This window comes from Manis javanica, chromosome 11, assembly GCF_040802235.1.
Source record: "Manis javanica isolate MJ-LG chromosome 11, MJ_LKY, whole genome shotgun sequence".
Taxonomy (NCBI): Eukaryota; Metazoa; Chordata; class Mammalia; order Pholidota; family Manidae; genus Manis; species Manis javanica.
In genome coordinates this window covers 65,822,555-65,843,402 of record NC_133166.1, presented here as the reverse complement: position 1 = coordinate 65,843,402, position 20,848 = coordinate 65,822,555, and the positions used below count along the sequence as shown (strand labels likewise).

At 50.6% G+C, this 20,848-nt stretch overlaps 1 protein-coding gene across 5 annotated transcripts in view; it reads right to left on the bottom strand.

The window, feature by feature from the left end:
• Positions 1–20,848, bottom strand: part of CREB3L1 (cAMP responsive element binding protein 3 like 1) — a 47,416-nt gene that overhangs the window by 21,912 nt on the left and 4,656 nt on the right. For 2 of the 5 annotated variants that reach the window (XM_036994090.2, XM_017675734.3), the window contains exons 2-4: positions 6,547–6,775; positions 3,376–3,560; positions 1,075–1,153 (exon numbers count right to left, since the gene is read on the bottom strand). In XM_036994090.2, the coding sequence (XP_036849985.1) occupies positions 1,075–1,153; positions 3,376–3,560; positions 6,547–6,775 (493 nt within the window). Of the gene's footprint in view, positions 1–1,074; positions 1,154–3,375; positions 3,561–6,546; positions 6,776–10,040; positions 10,181–10,594; positions 10,617–14,909; positions 15,331–20,848 lie in introns of those variants that run through there. The other 3 variants (XM_036994091.2, XM_073216494.1, XM_036994092.2) reach the window with 3 other exon arrangements.

The following is a 20,848-nucleotide window of genomic DNA, read 5'->3' as shown; positions in this document are numbered from 1 at the left end:
TGTACCATAGGGCCTGGCTGTGGTTGTGAAGAGGCATTGCTGCCTCTGCCCAGAGTCGCCTCCTACAGGAGTCCGGTCTCACTTCTTTGACCCTATAGATGCCATAATGTAAATAGCACTGAACTCCGAGTCAGAGACACCTAAGTTTAAATTCTGCTCTTGTACCCCTAACTGTGTGACCTATAGTTCTGTTAATGAACCTCTCCCAGCCTCACTTCCCTGTATGGAGTCATGAGGATGCAATGAGCGAGCGTATGTGAAAATGCTTTATGGATTGAAGGGCACACTACAATGTAAGGTGTTTGCACTGAGGTCCTTTTCTACCTCCTATGAATCCTACCTTCTCTCCAAGGCAGTGAAAAAATTGAGGGTGAAACTTGGGCCTTACTCATCTTTCTAAACCTTGTGGTATGTAGCCCAGGGCCTGTCACATAATAGATGCTTCACTGATGTTGATCAAATTAATGAGATGGGATTGGTAAGATTCAGTGAGGCCTTCTCCTTTTGGCCAGCTCATCCCTTTCTCCTTCTGGCCAATCCAAGAGGCCCCCTTTGTTCCCTTCTTCCCCTGGTAAGTCTGGGGATGTGCTTCCAAGGCTTCCTGGGGAGCTGCCATCTCTAACCAGTATCACTGCTGTATGATGGGTGGTTTTTCTGTGACTCTCACTGCTCTGTTGTCCACTTGGGTACAGGGACTGTTCTCCCTCTGCTTCCCAGTTCCCGGAACTGGGAGATGCCCAGTGAACTCCTGTTGGATGGATGGATGGATGATGGATGATAGATGGATGGGCAGATGGCTACTGAGTGGGCTTCAGTTAGTGGATGATGGGAGGAGGACTAGCAAACAGGTGAAACGGTGGTGCTGACGATTGTAGATTTGGGACACAGAATCCCAAATTCAGGCAAATGAGTACGAAGGGGCTTGAGGGATGGACAGGTGGCAGGGTAAGGAGACGAGGTTATTCTGGTGAGAAATGGGGGGTTTCAAGGGAGATGGGTGGGCTGGACCAAGGGAGTAGGGAGATCTGTCTACTCAAGACTAGAGAGGAAGAGGCCCTCTCTGGACACACTTACCTGGTGTCACTTTGAGGAACTGGCTGACCTCCTGGGGCTCTGCTTTGATCGCTGGCAGCTGAGTCATCTCTCCTGGGGCCTGATGAAGAGATAAGTCCAGTTGCCCCAGCTGCCCCTGGGGTTGTCCCTACTGTGCCACTCAACCTTCCACCCTCCCCTGGTGGCCTGTCTTGCACAATTAAGAGGGTAGTTGGGCACAGGGTTCTGGGCACAGTCCAGAGGGATCAGAGGCAAGTTGTCATGCTTGGAGAAGCTAAGTCAGACCCAAGAGAAGAGAATGGTGGCCAAATAGTTAGTGTAGTCCAGTCCTTAAACTCAGAGGATGAGAGTTTCCTGTGGCCTTTGAAGCCTGGGTCATCTTTTGGGTGGAGGCTGACCCTACACTCACTGCGGAGGCCACATTGGCCTCGGTACACAGCTTGTCTGGCATTGTACCTGCTCAGTAAATGGTAACAACAGCACAGGATGAAAGACACATTAACTGGCTAGGGGCTCAGAGAAAGCTCTCTGGTAGCTGAAGTTTGAAATGAGTCTGAAAGTATAAATTAGAGTATTCTTGGTGAAGGAGGGGCCAGGTACTTAAGTGAGATGACATTCCAAGCAGAGGGAAAAGCAACTGCAAAGGTGTAGAAGCTAGAAAGCGTGGCTGGGTCTGGAAACTGCAAGTTTTCAGGGTGTTCAGAGTGTAGAGATGTGTCAGGGGTGGAGTGACGGGAAACAAGATCAGAAGATCTGGGGTGGGGGAGGCATGTCAGGGGAGAGTTCAGATAAAGAAGTTTGAAACAATGAGGAGCCCCTAATGGGTTTTAAGCAAGGGACTGATGGAATTAGACTGATGCTTTCAACAAATGTCTATTCCTATTTCTTTATATTCCAACTTGCTGTCCCAGAAAGGACATCTAGAACATGCACGGCTTCCTACACGTGATGACAACACACATATAAGTGGTGTCTCTTTGAGGAAGGCCTGTGTTGGGTGCTGGATTTCAGGACCCTCTGGATTTCTCCCCTCTGGGTCCACAGCCAGCAGAGAGAGAGAGAGATCATGATATTATCGGTGGGACGCAGAATCCCAAATTTAGGCAGATGAGTAATCACAGAAGGGTCAAGTTGGCAGGGGCCTTGGAGATTCCCTGGTCAGTCCTCAATTGACAGATTGAGGTGCAGAGGGTGACAGCACTTAGAGGGGTCACACAGCTCAGTAGCGACAATGCCAATTCCTGGTTCCTGTGCCTTCCACTTGAGTGTCATGATCTCACTACAGTGGCAAGTGTGGGCCTGGTGGGCTGACCTTGGATAGAAGCTCCATTGTTTCTGACTGGGATTTTGGACAAGTTGCTTAGCTCCTCAGTTTCCTTCTCTAAGGCATGTGCCCAAGTTCCAAGAGCCCGGCTTCCTCTGCTGTCATGCCTCCGCTTCCTGATTTGGCAAGGCCTGAGGGGTCCGTGAGTTATCTTGTAGATGGCCACAAAAGGTGTGTCACATCTGCTGCCAACCCTTATCCTTCAGGGCAGTGGTGGGGCGGGGAGGGGGCCCAGAGGGGCCCACCCTTCTTCCATTTGGCCACTTATATTTTGATTAGCCAGCAGGGGGCAGGCCCAGCCAAGCCTGGTCTCCAGGGGTTACAAGATGACCCTCACATTGTAGACTCAGGGCTAGAAGCCCCTTAGTGGCAGTTGATGCTCCCATGTTACAGAGAAGGAAGATGAGGAAGAAAAAGAAATGTAATGCACCCAGAGCACAAGTGGGAGACCAGCTGGGACCCAGGCAGGGCCTCTCCCAGGGGCCAGGGCCTCACATACCTAGAGGGGTCTTCCGATGTCAGCTTTGGTTCTATAGCTGAATGCTGTTATCTACACATTTATGGGGGTGGGAGGTGATATGAGATTGTGGGCTAAAAATATTAATCTCATGAATATAAAAAATTGAAATACAGCATAACTTTTGTATTTCCATTTTGCTCCTCCCTCCTTTTTAAAATGGCCTGGGCTGTCTTCATCTCTGAGACCCTGGACCAGGCCCCTGACGCCCAGCCCTGCCTGGGTCCCTTTCTTCCACATACAGTGAAGGCCCCAGCTTATTCCAAGGGCGCTATGGTTTGTGCCAACTCTAGGATGGTGAAGGCGCAGCCCAAGAGCTTCGCAGAAGCCTGGTCTGGGAGTTCCGACTCTCAGTCCCGAAGATCACACTGCTCCCAGGTCACAGAGCCTTGGGGTGTGCAGGGCTTTGGACACCTCTTCCCACAGAGACCCACCACCCCTTCTCCCTCCCCCAGCCCCTACAAACAGTGCCCCAGCTCACCTGGTGAGGGATGGGCAGCCTGGACAGGGGGCTGAGCCCCAGTAGCGGGGTGGTGGCCATGATGGTGGTGGTGACCACAGCTGAGGAGGCTGCCAGGGGGTCCGTGGGCAGCTCTGGGCTTTGCTCCTGCTTCACCATGACGGAGCACAGTTTGTGTCCCAGCACCCATGCTCCATGTCCCATGTCTGGGGAAGGGGGCAGGACCCAGGCTCAGGGGACTCCCAGAGCAGAGGGCTCTGCCCCATTCCTTCCCTGTAGGAGCTTCTCTGGAATGGACTGAGGAAAGATGCTAGGGTATACTGGGGGGCAGGCAGGAAAGGGCGGGGGTGATGGTGGTGGTGGTGGTAGTGGCACTTGTAAGGTGGAAAGGAGGAGTGAGTGAGGGTCAGAAGAGGTGAGGGGACAGCATCCCAGAGGCCAGCATCTTCTTCATTCAGCAGCACATGAAGAAGGCTTGGACAACAGACCTAGACCCCTCCTGACTGGCTGTGTGACCTTAGGTGATGTGCTTAACCTCTCTGAGCCTTAGCTGCCTCATCTGTAAAAGTGACTGACAAGAAGTAAATGTTCAATAAGTGGTAGCTATTATTGATAAAATTATTGCTGTTCAGTAAACATTTGCTGAACACTCTGCCAGGCAATGGGGACCTAGTGAGAGTCACAAGCACTTTAGTGTGGTTGGAATGGAAAGGGAAGGGGAAGATGGGGTGAGGGATGCCAGCAGGGGTGGCATGGCCCCGAGGGTAGGCTTTAAGCTATGATTTTTGTCCTAAAGGTCATGGGAAAGCACTCAAGAGTTTGAAGCATGCTCAGATTTGTAATGTTAAAAAGATCACTCTGCCTGTGTGTGGAGACTAGACTGGCTGCAGGCAAGCTGAAGGCAGGGAGACTGTAGAGGACTTTAAAATCATCCAGCAAGAGAAGATGAGGACTGAGCATGGGAAGTGGCAGTGGGGATGGAGAGAAAGGAACACACTGAGATAAATTTAAGGAAGACTCCACAGGACCTGGTGACTGGGCCATGTTGTGAATGAGGGGTGAGTCTGTTCCCAGGGTAGCATCGACCACCTGCCCAACCAGTGAGTGGGCCTCCTGGCCACAGGCTGGCAGGCATCACTCCTTTTCCTTATAAACACCTAGAGTCCTCTATCCCAAGTCAGCCCTGCTTAGGATGGCCCCAGTACCTAGCAGCCAGAGAAACAGCAGTGAGGCAGGGCTCTGGGGAGCCACCATGTAGGGGGAGGACTAGAAGGGACTCTGGCCTCTGGGGCCTGCTGTGGTTGGGAAGAGGGGTCAACAGCTGGCTGCCTGATCCCACTTCAGAGTCCAGGCCCCACCCTGCAGCCCCTGGGCTCCAGGAACACCTACAATCTTCCCAAATTACAGGGCCAGGCTGCCGGCCTCCGGGAAGCTGGCCCCTACAAGTGGCCCACAGACAAACTGCTCTAAAAATAGACTTGGGGTGGCCAAGCAGTGGCTGGGTTAGCACAGTGGGGGTTGATGAAGAATGTGCCATGGGAGGGAGTCCACCCCACACCCTGCCCTGTCCCCGGCTAGGGACTGAGGCCTCACTGAGGTGACTTCCAGAGGCTTGGCTGAGGCCAGGGCATGCAGGGAAGCTGAGACCTCCACAGTCACAAGCTCTGGAGCCATTTAAAACCCCAGAAGGTGTTCCTTCCCTCACAGGGGCAGGGGGTAGGTGACATACAAAGTCCTGTCCCTGCCCATGGAGTCTCAGAGATCCTCAGAAGCAGCTCATACTTCTTACACTGAGTGCAGCTCTCAGTCCTTGATACCCATGAAATAATTTATTCCTCCCAACAATCCTATGGGGCAGGCACTGTTACTCTCCCCAGTTAATAGATGAGAATATTGAGAAACTGACTCAAGACCATGGTCCTTTGAAGGGAAAGAGGAATAAGAACCCTCTTTATTATTCTAGCCATTATAGTTTTAATAGGACTTTTATATGCATAATGAAAATAGCCACTAGTTATTGATATATATATTATGTCTGGAGCACTGAGCTGGGTATTTGATGTATATATATTTAAATCCAGGCCAGAATTCTCATGGTATGTAGTATCTTCATTTTAGAATTGAGGAACTGAGGCTGAGAGGTTAAGTAACTTGCCCGAGATCACACAGCAGGTAGTGGAGGTACCAGGATGCACATCAAAGCCTGTTTGTTTCCAACCCAGTACCCCTTACTGCCCCTTGTGCTGGCAAATGTGGTGGTGGCAAGGGAGGTTTAGTATCAAGGGGCTTTTGGGCTTCCGAGTCCCTGTTCTGCATTTTACTGTGTGTGACCTAAACAACTTGGCTTTTCAGAATTCATTTTCCTTATGAGACAAAAGGGGATTATGATAAAAGTGATTCCTACTTCCCCTGTGAGTTATGAGAAATAAATGAAATAATTAACGTTTTTATACTCATTTGTAGATGGAGAAACTGAACCTTATAGGGGTCAAGAGACATGACCATGATCACCTAGCCAGATAGGACGGCGCCAGGACTAAATGCCCAAAGGGACCATTTCCAGGTGGGGCACAGTCTGGAGTTCTCGAATGTTGATTACCTGAAAGGAAAGACTCAAAGAGGCCTTTGCTTAAAAGGGGGCTGGGGGCACAGGGGAACTTCAGAGAACCCTTCCTTCAATTATTAAATTAGGGTGCAGACATGTCTCCCAGGTAGTATCTCAGAGGCCATTAGAGTATGGGGAGGTGGGAAGGTTCTAGAGACTTGGTAACTCGCCCACATTTACTGTTTCTTCCCCTGACTATTTCCTCTAAGTCAGTGGTTCTCAAATCCAAGCTTGTGTCAGAATCACCTGGAAGGCTGAGCCCTATCCACAGGGTTTCTGATCCAGCAGGTCTGGATGGGACTGAGAATTTATATTTCTAACAAGGACCCTGGTGATACTGCTGGTCCAGGATCCAGGGCCTGCTTGCCCCAATCTAAATCAGCAAAAACCTTTTTGAGAAGTGCCCATACTGGTTTGATCTGAGAAAGAATGAAAAGGCAGCCCTCCCCTGGAGAAGTGTTTGTGGGCAGCCCCTTTGGGAGCCTCTGGGAGTCTCAGCCTGCAGTGCCTGCCTCTGATTTCTCAAAAGCTTCCTCCCCTCCTGGGCCTTCTGGGCCTGTGCTATCTCTGGGCCCTTCTACTTTTACCTTGGGTGGTGTCCTCCATCTTGATGGGCACAAGGGGGCTCTGAGGTGCTGAATCACCGCTCAGGGAGTAGCTGTGCTCAGCCTGGATGCCTGGTGTGGGGGAGTCCAGTTCCATGTCCAGTAGAGGGCTCTTCTCGTCCAGCACAGGGTCATCAAAGAAACTGCTGAACAGGTCATTGGAGAAGTCCTCCATGTTCTCTGCAAAGTGGTCCAGGTGCTCAGGGAAGTGCTAAGGAAGGAGGTGGGGAGGTTGGGGAGTTAGCTTACCTTGGGAAGAGGGTACAGATGCTGCTGTGGTGGGGCCTCCGGCCCTGCTACCACCACCTCCCATTACTCTTCTTGTCATCATTAACACCACCACTACTACCCACCTAACCACTACCCACATCGCCAGTACCCACCATTACCATTTCTATCCTTACTATTGCCACTGCCACCACATTATCTCCGCACCCACAGCCACTGCCATCTCTAGCCTCACCATCATTATCTTCAAAGGTGAGCTGTGGAGGGTATGAAAGCATCCCTGGACCAGGTGACAGGACACTGGGTTCTAATTCTGGCCTTGTGACCCTTGGTTAAACTGTTTTAGATTGCCTGAGACTGTTCCTTGGTCCACCCTACTTCCTTCATGGGAAGGCTAAATAAAAGAGTAACTGTGTGTCTATGCCAGTGATGGGCACCCAAAGGCAGTATTACTGACTTTTGTATTATCTTTTGCTGGAATGCAAGGTGGTGGGATTATGGAGGCTTTCATTCCCCTCATCATCATAGCCCCCACCTGCCCTCGTGCCTCTAGTGTTTCCCTCTTCCAAGCCATTCTTTACACCAAGAGATTAGGCGCTTGGGAGCCATATTACTTGGGTTTGAATCCTGGCCTTGTTACATCTAGCCATGACTCAGTGCCATTCAAACAGTGGGTGGAGGTGACTCATTAATGGGTTGTGAAATCAACTTACTAGGTCACGACCAGAATCGAAGAAAAAATAAAACACAACAAAATAGAGCAGGCAATATCAGAGTGCATTGCACATAGTGAAGTTAAATACCTGGTGAAATTTTCATCTCAGTTGTGTGTGTGTGTGTGTGTGTGTGTGTATGTATATATACTTGGTAATGATGTAAAATATATTTTTCTGAAACCAAGAAGTATGAAAAATATTGGTTGATCCTGGGAAAGTTAATTAACCTTTCTCTGTTTCATTTCCTCCTTTGTACAGTTAGGATTGATGTGAGAATTAAACAAGTTAATACACATAGAGCACTTAGAACAGTCCCTGTTACATAATAATTACTCAATAAATGTTACCTCTTATAGTATTAATATCAATAAATATTAATGTTTTATATTATATTGTATAATATGAATCAAGCACCCAGTGACTGGTAGGTACATTGTAGGTGCTTATTTTTTTTCTCCCTAAAAAATTATAAATACGTAAGGAAATGTTACTGCTGTTCATTCATTATTTACTGACTAAGGGAACGTGCTGGTTGGAAAGGGTTGGAAGAGATGGGGGGGCGCTTTGCTTCAGTCCCTGGGGTCCCACCTTGTGAGCAATTAAGGACTGGCTTCTGGGGGATTGATCCAAGGTCTGGAGTTGTCAGCCCTTTCTGTCATGGAATATTCAGAGCCTGCCCCCATCCAGAAGGGTTGAACAGAACAGCCCTCTAAGAATGGTTCAGACCCACATGAGTATCTGTCTGCAGGGAGCAGGGGATGAGTACAAGGTCTGCAGTCAGATAGAATGGCTTTTGACTCCTAGCTGCACTACTTGCTAAGTTACTTTACTTCTCAGTGCCTCGGTTTCCTCATCTGTAAGGGGAAGTAATAGTTCCTACCATATAGCATTGTCATGAAGATCAAGCATTTGTTAGGTGCTTATTACTCACCTTATAGGCTGAGGAAAGATGAGTAAGTATGTATAACGTGTACATACAACATACACATACAGTAAATACATATAACAGAATGGTGCCTAGTATGGATTTAGTACTCTATAACTGTTAGCCTTTATTATTATGAAAACTGTAGCTCCTAAAAGCCTTACTCTGGCCTTAGCTGAGCTGAGCTTGAAGCCGATACAGGGAGGTGGTCTTTTCCCCAAGCAGACCATGATCACAGAACCCAGGACAAAATAAGTATAGAAACCCATTGACTTAGATATTCTCCCTTCTTCCCAGTTTGCCAGAACTTACCACCATGATACTACATTTCTGTTGTGGTTTTGACCTTCTGAAGTGCTTTCATATGCATCATCTTATTTAATCCTTACAATTACCCAGTGAGATAAGGAAGTTGCATACCTGTATTTGACAGATAGGGAAACCGAGGCCCTTGGGAGCCAAGTAGAACAGGAAGCATCCACAATCCCTCATACCCAGTCCTTCCTCAACTACAGTAGACACTTCCCCTGTTCAAGAATTGCCTGTTTGCCACCCTGTGAACCTAAGCCAAGGTCTGTATCTTGTCCACCTGCTGGATCCCAGCACCTGGCTCATGGTAACTACTGATGGAGGGACAGGGCCTTGTACCCTGGAGGGCAATGCCATCAGTATATCAATTGTCCATCAATGCTGGGGTGAGTCAGTACCAGGAGGTCAGAGGCCTCAGCTGAGCAGCCTCTTAAGAATAACCAATCCCACATGAAGGCCATTTGCTGGGTACAACCAACCCCACCTCCACCGCACTGCTGCAACAGGCTGGATTATGCTAAAAACACCCTCCCCAGAGCCTGGGCAACTCAGCTGGGGGCGCTTTCCCCCTGTTCTTTCTTTCCCTCTCAGGGTCTCTCAAAGGCCTGGTGTGGGGGCCAGTGGGAGGCGGTTGTGAAGAAGGGAGGGCAGTGAGTCAGCTGCTAAGGTATTTCTCCAGCAGCTGCTTCTCAGGCGATAAGGGTTTGCCAAGCCCTTTCCTGGGGCCTGGGAGAGGGGAGACACTTCCTCCAGTCTGGGTTGCGGTCCCTGGAAGTCTTGGCTCCAGGCAGATGAGACAGATTCTTCTCAGAGACCCCTCTGGGGTACCCACAGGAACCTGCTAAGGGAGGTCAGTTGGCCCCCTTTTGTGAGCAGCCCCCACCCCATCTGCTGTAAACAGCAGCCAAAGCTCAGCGGGATGGAACTTCCAAAGGGTGGGAGCCAAGGGGAGGGCAGCCAAGGGGCAGGCAGACTGGAGGTGGAGGGCACTCAGAAATCCCCTTCCTCCCTCCTCAGAGCTTCCTGGTGTGCTGGGCAGATCTCTGGCAGCAGTGGTGAGCATGTCTCATCACCCACAGGAACACCTCCTGCTCATGGGAGAGTGCCAGAAAGGACTCCCTTTAAAGAGCTTTGTAGCCCTACTTGTATCTGGTGCCTGTCTTCTCAGAGCAGCTCAGTTATGGTTGGTTTATATCATCAATTTAGAGGCAGAAGGGACCTGAGAAAGCCTGTGGTCCATGTCCCCCACCCTCTTTACTAATGAGGAAACTGAGGTCCAGATAGGGGAAGCCACTTACCCAGGGTCACACAGTAAGTTGGTGATCACAAGAGGGGTTCTCTGCAGCTCTGGGGCTGCACAGGAATGTGGGGCACTTTCTCCTGTTGTCCTCTCACTTATTCCTCTGTACCATCTTCCTTCCAAACCTGGAAAGCCCACTTTGGAGATCTCTTGCCTCCAAAGCTGCAGTTCCCCACCAACACACCCAGCTCTTCCTACAGTTCACATACGAAAGCTGAGGTTTCAGACTATCCCATGGAAATTACTGGAGAGGTGGGGGTGGGCAAGAATCTAGAAACGGCAGGGAGTCGTGGGTCAGCGTTCACAGAGGGCTAGGGTTCTTTTGGGGTTAAACGTCCCTTGGGGTTGCTTTTCCAGGCACCAGGGGTGGGAAGCCAAAGAAGGAAATATTATGATTTGTTTCCCTCCTCGTTAAATACTTTTTCCTACAGTCTTGCCAACATAAGCTCCTTCTCAGCTGCCATGCGCAGCCGGCGCCGGTTCTATTCTCTTGGAGGAGAGGTCCGGGCCTCTCCTGGTCTCAGTCCCGCGCATAACTCCCCTCGACTGTACCTCCTCCTGGAGCGGGTGGCGCTCGTCCGCTCTTCAAATTTAAGGACGGACTCGGTCCTGCCTGCTCGACGCGGCCCCGCAAGAGGTTAACGCAGCGCTTTAGGGGCAGCCCGCGACGGAATCCGGCCTGCTTATTGGTGGACTCCGCGGAGCGCCTGGCCAATGGGAAGAGGCTGCGAGGAGCCCTCAGCTGTGCTGGGAGAGAGCGGGAGGAGGGCTCCCGCGTTCCTCCGCTTGGACAGGGAAAGGGCTGGGTGTGGGTGGCCCCCGGCTTGTGTCCCCTTGTGCGCCTGGAGCAGAGGTAGAAATGACTCCTTTTAGCTTCAGGTGGGCTCTGCAGTACCACGGTGTCCTAGGACTGATCAGCTGCCTAGTCTCCACCTGCACTGCTAACAGTGGGAATTGTAGGACGTCCATCGCCTGAAGGGGGTATCAGGCCCCAGTTCTTAAGTTCTTTCAAGGCACTTCTGGCTCGGCTCCTTCTGTCCCTCCTCGAATAATCCTACGGCAGGGTGCATTGACGGGGCAGTGGGGACTGTCCTGGTGGGTGGAGGAGGGACACTCCTGGGGAGGTAATAGGACCAAAGCTCCTCTCTGTTCCCCTCTCCTGATTTCTCCATTGCGGTCAATGCGGAGAGGGAGATGGGCTCTGGGGACAGAGCTGTTTGCTGAGGGGGTGTATGGGAGAAGGATTTTCCCAGACCTGAGACAGCCTCAAAGCACTCCCTTCCCTCAGGTTCCTAGGCCCAGGGCCTCTGTACCCCTCCCTATCCCTGGCTTCTGCCTCTCCCCTGTGCCAGGCTGATCCACTCTGTGTTTGGGGAAAGGAGGGAGGAGACCAGAGTGGGTACAGGCTGAGCTGTGGGAGAATGGAGTGGGGGGGAATCCTGAGCTCGGACATTCCTTCTGAGAGGGTGAGCTCTGGGGAGAGATGGGAGGAGAGTCTTCTCATGTTTCTTCCTTGCTTTCCTGTGCAGGCTGGGCCCACACAGCTCCCCTCCCCAACACTGACCCATACATTCCCGAACAGTTACTTGCCTCGTGGTCACTAGAAAATTGCCCCCATTTTAAGCTGAAGGGCCATCAGTCTGAGTCACTGCTGTGTGCTGAGTGTGTGTTGTGGGGAGTATGGTCAAGAGAGAGCAGGGAGAGACTTAAGAGAGGGGAGCTGAGCCCCTAGGTGCCCAGTTGTCAGATAGGAACTCCCTCTCTTTAAGCAGCACCATTCAGGTATTTGGGGGTCTCCTTCCAAGAGCTAGGCTTGAAGGCTGTCTTGTGAAGGGTAAAAGGTCCTGGACTCAGACTCAGGAGGCCCCAGTTCAAGAACCAGCTGTACTCTTGAGACCTGGGCAGAGGCAGGTAGTGTCTCCTCTCCAGGCCTCAGTTTCCCTATCCATTATAGTCTGTGTTCCTAATGAAGCAGCAGTGGCAGGGATAAAGTGAACTAGTACTCAGAAAGTGAGCTCTTTTTCTCCACTCTGGCCTCTCTGGGGAATGGGAAGGGATGCAGCCAGTTTTCCCTGTCCCTAGAGCCAGCCCCTCCCACAGTCTTCAGAGCAGGACATGGGGGGTGGGGGAGCACATTGTTCCAACCTCCAACCTCACTCTCATCCCCCATTTCCCATAGGCCCAGGGAAAGCGGCTGCTGAGGTTTCATATTTTCCCCCTACCAAACTATTCATCACAGCCCAAGTTGAAATAAGAAATGCTTCTCTGTGAATGTGTGTGCTTGCGCGCATGTGCATAAGCATGTGTGTGCACATCTACACACACACAGGCTGAATGTAAGGTTCCTTCTTACACAGGGCAGCACCACCTTTCTGACACCACACAGTGTGGCTTACATCCACACCTGTGGCTACATTCGGACAGTTCCACGCAGACCCTGGTTCAGATGCTGTTGTACAGGCCCAACCACATGGGCTCATGTCAGCTGACACCGGCACGCACTAACACAGACCCAACAATGACACTCCTCAGAAACAAATGACAGTCACAGACTCCCATGTACACACACACATATGGGCAGTCACCTCCAACACAGTCACACATGTGGTCATGCACACTCTCTTGAACACACACACCATCTCAGAACCCCACAGAATTAAATGCTGACTGTGCCAAGCCAAATGCCTGAATCATGTAACCCTTCCTGCGAGGGAGCTTTGGGAGCCCCAGGCTCGCCTGGGGCTGGGACATTGAGGGCTGGGACTGGAGGAGTGGGCAAAACAGGAATTGAATGTTCCTGTGCTTGTGTGCTGGGGAAAGAAAGGGAGAGGAGAGGGCAGGCTGTCACCCACCAGAAGCAGCTTCTGTGTAGAGCAGGGTCCTGTGGTGGATGTGCACTCTTTGTAGTCCCCAGCCTTGTTAGCCCAACCCTCCAGTCCCCACCCTGACATTGGTAACCCTTCCCTGGCCAGGCCACTGGTTCCTTGGGAAAGTGGAGAGCTGGCCTACAGGTTCCCAGCCAGCCTCTGGCATATTCTTACCAGGCAGCCCATGTGTGGTGTCCAGCCCTGGGTTGGATGCCAGGTACTGTCTGGGCAGGAGGAAGTGATATCAGTGAGTACCACCGCCCAAGGTTGGGATTAGCTGTGATTGGCACCACTGAGGGCACAGCAGCCCACAGTCTGGCTGCTGGAGATGTTAGTCCATAGGCAGTGGCCAGAGGATCCCTGTAGGACAGCTCAGGACACTAGAGACTAAGTGCCAGAGCTGGTGCTGGGGGCCTCTGGAGAAGAAGGCGTCTAATCTCATCCCCTTGTCATCACTCATTCATCTGTTTAGTATTTACTGAGTACTTACTGTTTGCCCAGCTCTGTGGATACAGGGATGAACAAAGCCCAATTCCTGCTCGCAAAAGGCTTTCTGATTAGTGGTAAGACTACCCTGTTTTTGAAGGTAGGTCTAAGACTTGAACTCTGATCTGTCACCAAAGCTTTCTCTACCTTGCATCAAGAGAGCTCTTCTAACACAAATGACTATGTGACTCCCCTGCTCAATATTCACTGATGACTCCCTACTGCCCTTAGGATAGTTTCCAAAGTCCTTAGCATACCTTGAAATGACCCAGGCATTTTGCTTCTGTGTCTTCCTGTATCCAATTGTCACTGTAACTCTAAAGCCTAGCATTTGTCCCAGGCACATGGTAGGTACATTGATGTTTGCAAAGTGATTGACTGATTGACAGACTGACTGAATGAGTGGGTGAATGAAAGAATGTACCAGTGAACTAATGGACTGAGGCCTTTTTCTGCAGCTGAGCTTTTAGGAATGACTGCCCAGAATTCTACTTCAATGCCAGCTTGCTCCTGTTCCAGGCAGAGTTTCCATGTGCCTGGACTCCTTCCCTCAGCTCTTCCCTAGTGGGGCCTGTTGTACCCATTCTCCAGGTTTTTCTTCTCCAAGGCCTTTTGGTTTGTAAGCCCCAGCCAGACCAGGTACCTGAGAAACACAGCCCCCCACTCAGTGCTGGAGGAGCTCCCCAAGGCTTCAGTCAGGCCCAAGAACATAAACAGAGCCCATTGCCAACTGGCTAAACTGTTCTTCTGGCTCCTGGCCAGCTGGAAGGCTCTCAGCTAGAGCCTGCCACCTGGCTCTGGCTGGAATTCCCTTGGCCTCTTCCCTCTCCTCAGTGCACTCAGCATTCAGCCTCTGGCTTCCTCAGCGGTCCCAGCCTGTCTGAGTTGTCCTCAAGTTTTATTTTTGGAAGAAGTTGCGTTCTCTCTCCTTGTTTACTCCTTTCCTTCAGCGAAGGTGTGGGACCCCTGGGTTCAGCTGGGGATCAGGCTGTGCCTCCAGCCCCTGGGGTCTGGACCTCCTGGGGCTCCAAGGGAGGGAACCTCCAAAGACTCCTGACCCATCAAATGCTTCAAAACCAGCTGCCTCTGCTCTCCTTCCCCAACCCAGTGTGTGACTACTCCCTGCCCCTGCCCTTCTTGAAGAGCCCCACTATTGCCAAAAAAATCATTAATTTTAGAGCTGAAAGGAAGTCTGGTATCATTAGATCCATCCCCTCTTATTTGCAGACACAATGTAGTTCAGTTGTTGTGAGCAAGGGAGGCAGAGAGATCCAGTTCTAATCCTATCTCTGCTACCTATTGTGTAGCCTTGGGCAAGTTAGTTAACTTCTCTGAGCCTCAGTCTCACTATATTTGATATATCTACCCACTTTGTTGCTGTGAGGATTAAATGAGATAGCATTTGTCAAGTGCTTCATACAATGCAGGACCATGTTAAGAGACTCTCATTAAACATACCTCTTGTTATTATTACAGAGAGGAAAGCTGAGAGCCAGGGAAGGGAACGGACTTACCCAGGATCCACAGCTCAAGGTAGCAGGCACTTGTAGAGTTTCTCCTTTGTCTCTATCTCCCTTCCAAGGAGAAGGGAGGTGGCTGGCATCAGCCCAAAGGCGGAATCTCCTTGAGTCAGATGGATGGACAAATTCCTAGGTCTTCCGTGTCTGCTTCCTACACCCTACCTCAGCTCTTGTCTGGGGTGAGTGGTTCCTCTACTGTCCCAGGGGCCTCTTTCTTGTTCACTGACAGTTAGTGGTCCAGGGAGGACAGGACACCCCAGCTCTCAGCCCCAAGGTGGACCTCAGGCCAGTGGGACTCTGAGAGGAGGGGTAATGCTGGGTCCTGACATCACAGAGCAGGGAAGCTGAAGCCACAGCCAGACAGCCAGCTGGGGCCCTTCCAGCTCATCCAGATGTCTCAGGAATGTGCTGAGCTGGGAACTACCTCGCTCCTTCCCTCACCACCCCCAGCCCCTCATCCTTTCCTTTGCTTGCTCAAGCTCTGCCTCCACCCCACCCCCTCTAACCCTTCCTCTTTCATTTCTCCCTGGGAGGGCCTCATGTCCACTGTATCTCTAGACCTTGCTACAGGTCAGCTCCCTCTCAGATCTCTGAAGGGGTCACTGAAGGCAGGGGCCCTCCCTCTTCTGCAGATCCCATGGGCTGACCATGTAGGGTGGGGGAATATGGGAGCCTGAGCTAACTGGGAGGAGAAAGTTCTGAGCAGATAGTACATGCCAGATCCCAAATGTGGAATTGATTTGCAGCTCTGGGAGAGAAAGGGCTGAAGCCTTTGGGACAGCAGAGGGCAGGGCTAGGCCTCCTCTCCAGGAGGATGATGAAAGGAGCTCTGGGCATCTTGTACCAGCTGATGGGTGGGAGGGCCAGGGAGGTGAGGTATCAGGCTGGCTTGGACCCAGAAGGAGGGCTCAGATCCTTCTAGGCCCCTGGGCCCAACTGGGATGCGCTTTGCCTGATAGTGGAGCGTCCTGAGGTGTTGGAGGGGTGGGGATCACTGTTAGGGTCTTGGGGTTGGGCCAGTAGTCAGGACATGGTCCAGGCCAGAGATCTTCAGCCCTGAAGATGGACAGCCTGTTCCTCTGCAAGGATGGAGTTGCCTGGGGCCTCCCCAGGCCAGCCTAGCCCCAAGTGCTAGGGATGAGAGAGCCAGAAGGAAACTGGTACTCCTGGTCCAGTATAAGAGTCACATCAGAGCAGGGGGTGAAAGAGGAGAGAAGGGACCTGGAGTCAGCTGCTGCCTCAGGCTGCTCTGGGTTCTGGGAGGACCCACAACTCTGTGTCTCTTGAGGAAGGGTCCCTCATCATCCCGAGAGGTTGACAGCTGAGATCCCCCTAATGGACTCTAGACCTAACAGCAGGTGGTTCAGAGTTGCTGGGACTACCACCTTGTCCAGCTCAGAGCTATCACTGGCTCCCTCCTGCCTGCTGAAAAAACTCCTAGCCCCTAAGCATAGGATTCAATGTCTGTTATAAATGGATCTCAATTTACCACTAGAGCTGGAGCCCCTCATTTCTCTTCCCTCAGCCTGGTTGGGTGACCACTCCCAGCTCTTCAGACCTTCTGTGGGGTCCCATCACGATGTACCCTACTGGGCCTTTGCTTGTACTGTTCCTTGTGCCTGGAATACCCTTGCCCTTTACCTCTTCATTCCAACTCCTATCATCCTTTAAGGCCCAATTCAAATGCTGCTTCCTCCAGGAGGCCTTACTTGATCAACTAGCTGCAAGAGTCCTCTCCCCTTTACCACAATTCATAGACTGTTAGGTGACTGGTAAATATCATGCCTTGAACTCTAATTATGCATAATGGGACCCATCTCTCTCTCTGAACTTTAACTTCCTTGAGGGTAGGATCTAGGGTGGAGTTCATCCTTGAACTCCCTACAGGGCCTGGCATACAGTATGCCTAGTAGTTATGACAATAATAATAGCTAACATTCATGTACCAGGCATTGTTCTAGCTCCTTCTTGCAGCATCTCATTTAAGTTTTGGAAGACAAGGCAGGTACTATTAGTACCCCCATTTAATGACTGAGGAAACTGAGGCACAGAGAAGTTAAGTAGCTTACCCAGGTTCATTCGGTTAGCAAAAGGTTGAGCTAGGATTTGAACCCAAGCTTTGACTGCAGAGCTTGTGCTCTTTAGCACATATGACAACACTGGTTGCTGGAAAATGATTGATTTCCTGCTGCTGCATCCCACACCTAGAACAGGGCCAGATTTAACAATATGGCCCTCTTACTCCTTGGGCTGGGTCCTCACCCAGAGCCCCGGTTTTGCTCATCCCTGGCCATCCATCTCCTGATGCCCAGAAAGACAGAGCCCTGAGAAGTCTTTCGGCTTTACCTGAAAGAGCCTTCCAGCTCCAGAGAGGTCAGACAGATAGGATAATAAAATTCCTATGATCAGAATTCAGCACAGGGATGGGTAGGTGGGACATTCTTCCCAGAGCTGTCCAGTGCTGGACAATGGACAATGACAACAACCATCAGAATAAAAACAGCAGCACCTCTTGTTTATTTATAGAGGGTTTGCTATGTGCCAGGCACTGTGCTAGGCCTTCCACAAGAGTTATTTAATGGAATCCTAAGAACCCTATGTTCTACAGTCATCCCTACTTTATGGATGAGGAAATAAACTGGGACAGGTGAAGCACCTTTCCAAGGTCACAGAGGTGACGAACAGTAAAAGCCAGGATTTGCTCCCAGGTCTGAGCAGCTAAAGGCAACTGTTACCATCCTACCCCACCTCATGTATGGCACGGCTTTGCACTGCTTGTTGAAGTACCTGCCATCTGACCTGTAGACTTGCTGTATGGTTAGCTCAGATCTGGGACAGCAGATCACAGGTCTCAGATATTCCTGTTCAGAATTTCCCAGAGTAGAGTGGATTTAGGGTCTACAGCTCACCTCTTCCACAAACTCAGGTGGCTTTGAGACACCAAGATATTCAGAGCTGGATCTACTCCTATAGCTAGGTAGTGAGTACCCAGGTATCCACTTTATTATACATTATAACTCATATATGTCCATTATATATATTCTTTTATGTGCACAATCTATTTCATAATAGAAAAGGCTATGATGGTGAAGTGAAAGGTAGATGTGGGATTTAGATTAAGATTCACTACTTGAATAAATAAATAAAATCCACTTTAAAGAAAAGTAGATTCCATCAAAGCTGCATCCCAACACCTAGAACAGGGCCAGATTAAACAGTATGGCCCTCTTACTCCTTGTGCTGGGTCCTCACCCAGAGCCCAGGTTTTGCTCATCCCTGGCCATCCCTCTCCTGATGCCCAGAAGTGTCCTTTCTTCCATGATCCATCCACTGACCCATTCATCCATCTGTCACCCCTCCCCACTCCCTCCTTCCTTCCACTTACCCACCTATCCATCCAACCAGAAAAATAATCATCTCCTGAGTGCTCACTCCCTATAGTTACAACTATGTAGGCAAGAGACCAAAGTTACTGCCTGACATTCCTTGCCCTCAAAGAACTCTCAGCCCAATTAAGTTCAAGGAAGCCAGGGCCCAGAAAGGGGAAGTTACTTGCCAAGGTCACACAGGAAGCTAGGGAAATGAGGTGAGGACATTCCAAGGAGAGGGCAACACCTGAGCAAAGGCCTGGCCTATCTGCCTCTGAAGAAAGTTCCCTCAACCACTACTTCAAAACTTCCTCCCAGCTCTCCCTAAGGGCCTGAAGAGCTGGCTGTACTCCACTGCTGCTTTCATTTTTGTTACTCTTTTGGAAAGGAAAGAGGGGGACAGCTGCTGCTGTCCAGCTGTTATGTTGGATCACACAGCCCAGCCAGATGTGTCAGTCTCTCTGTGATGGGTGAAATGGCTCCTGGGCTGGGAACCAAGGGCCAAGGCAGCAGCAGTGAGGGCGCTGTCCTGGGAGAGCTGGGAGAGGCAGGGAAGCCCGTTATAGCCCAACTGTCATGCTGGCCTCATTGTTGATATGGTGTCCAGGTCATGGAGATCTGGATCTGTGACATTCCAAGGACATTGACACCTTTGATATATCTTCTCTGATGGTCAAAGTTGTGAGCCACACTTTGCCCATCCCAGCTTATTCTGAACCAGACACCCTAACCTCTACTTTTCCCCCAGTCCTGGGCAAGGGTCCTGCCACTTATTTTGGCTTTCCCTAGTCTGCTGAAGGGGGTTCACAGAGCTCCAGCCAAAGCAGTGCTCATGGTCTTGACTTAACTCCACCCAAATCTTTCTCTTCCATCCTGCCTCCTGGAGTGTGGAGACTTCCAGAAGAACAGCCTGTTCTCCAGCATCTGGAGCTGGTTTCTTGAGGGAGGTTCAGGGGCAAGCCAGGTCCCAGAGAGCGATGCTCCTGGAGGGCTTCAGTACCAGGACTTGCAGGAGGCACTCAAGGGATGGGAAGATACAAAGAGGGATGTCGTTCATCTCCCCCCCCAGCACAGTAGCCAGGCCAGCGCAGACATAAACAAATCTCCTGGGGTGTCCTGGGAGCTGCAGAGAGTAACGGTCCCAGTTCTCAGGTGGGCTGGGAGCAGCATCCCAGAGTGAATGTGAAGAGATGCATTGATGTGGGGCTTCTCCTCTCACAAGAAAGCCAACCTGCTGGCTCTGCCCTGAATACTGGAGGCATCTGTGGTGCCCTAAGGATGGAAGTGCAGAAAGATGAAGGTGGGGTCTTGTGACACCCAAGAACCCAAACTTGCCTCACCCTAGAGCTAAAGTTCAAACCACAAAACAACAGGACGAAGATGGTTCTCACCCCTCTGTGACTCACTCTGTGGGACCCTTGCCCCCAAAACAGAATTAAGATGTTCCCTCTTCTCTAAGTCTCAGCTTTCTCATCTTCACAGGGGACAATAACTATACATGCTCAATAAAAGAGACACAGCCCTAGTCCTCTCTGCTGAAATGCTTTCTAGTAACTTCTTTGCCAATAGGGTTGGGGACATTGCAGGGGAGGGTGAAGAGGTCACCTCCTCTGAAGCCTCCTGTGACCTCCAGCTTGGCTGGGTACCCCTCTTCAGGCTACCATTCTATTCTGCTCTATCATGGTACCTGGCCTGCTGCTCCTGTCTGTTTCCCTCTGTGTCTCTCTTATTTGGCTATGAGTGGCTGGTGGTCATTATACATAGTGAGCAGTGTGAGCAGTCCTTCAGTGCCCGGTTGTTAAAGGACTGGATGTGTGTACTGAAGAAAGACCAAGCAAATCCCCAGCTGGTCCAGGGAAGCCGGAGGGACTTCACGCAGATCAGGGCATGGACAGCATGTCTGTGGGATCCAGCATCCCCCTCATCCTCATGGTGGGCCAGCCCAGAATGCTGAGAACCCTGGGGCTCCTTCTGGAATTATCAGTACACTTCTTGGATACTAAGGCCTGACTTTTTGAAAGCCTTCTCCCCTTCTTTATTTACATGGACTGCCCCAGTCTGAAGAAATTTTCTTTGCAAATACAGTAAACAGTTGAAATGGAGGAAAGTCCAATACAATGTGACCAACACTTGACTTCAGGTTCTATGCCTGGGGCCCATCTCAAGCAAAGGTGGGAAAAACTCTTCTTTCTGCGGGCTTGTAGGGAAGTGACTGCCTTGTTCTCCTTTGGAGCTTTTGTGTTTGGTCTGTTGCATGCAGTAAGGTTTCATAATCTTTACTTTTGTGCTTTTTGTGATAGTACAGACCAAACAAAATATTATTTGTTATTAATCCTGCAATAATATAACTGCATATTTTACATGATAGGAAACTTGGGACTCAGCTTATTGCCTTATGGTGGAGTTTTATTATTTAAGCACCTATTTTGTGCCACAGTACAGTGCTAGCTTTAAGGCAATGTACAAAAGTGACATGTTTTCTGTTTTCATGGAACTTGCTTCTCATGGAGGAAATGGACAATAAGCCAATAAAATATTGCAAACTGAGATAAGGGCTCTGAAGGA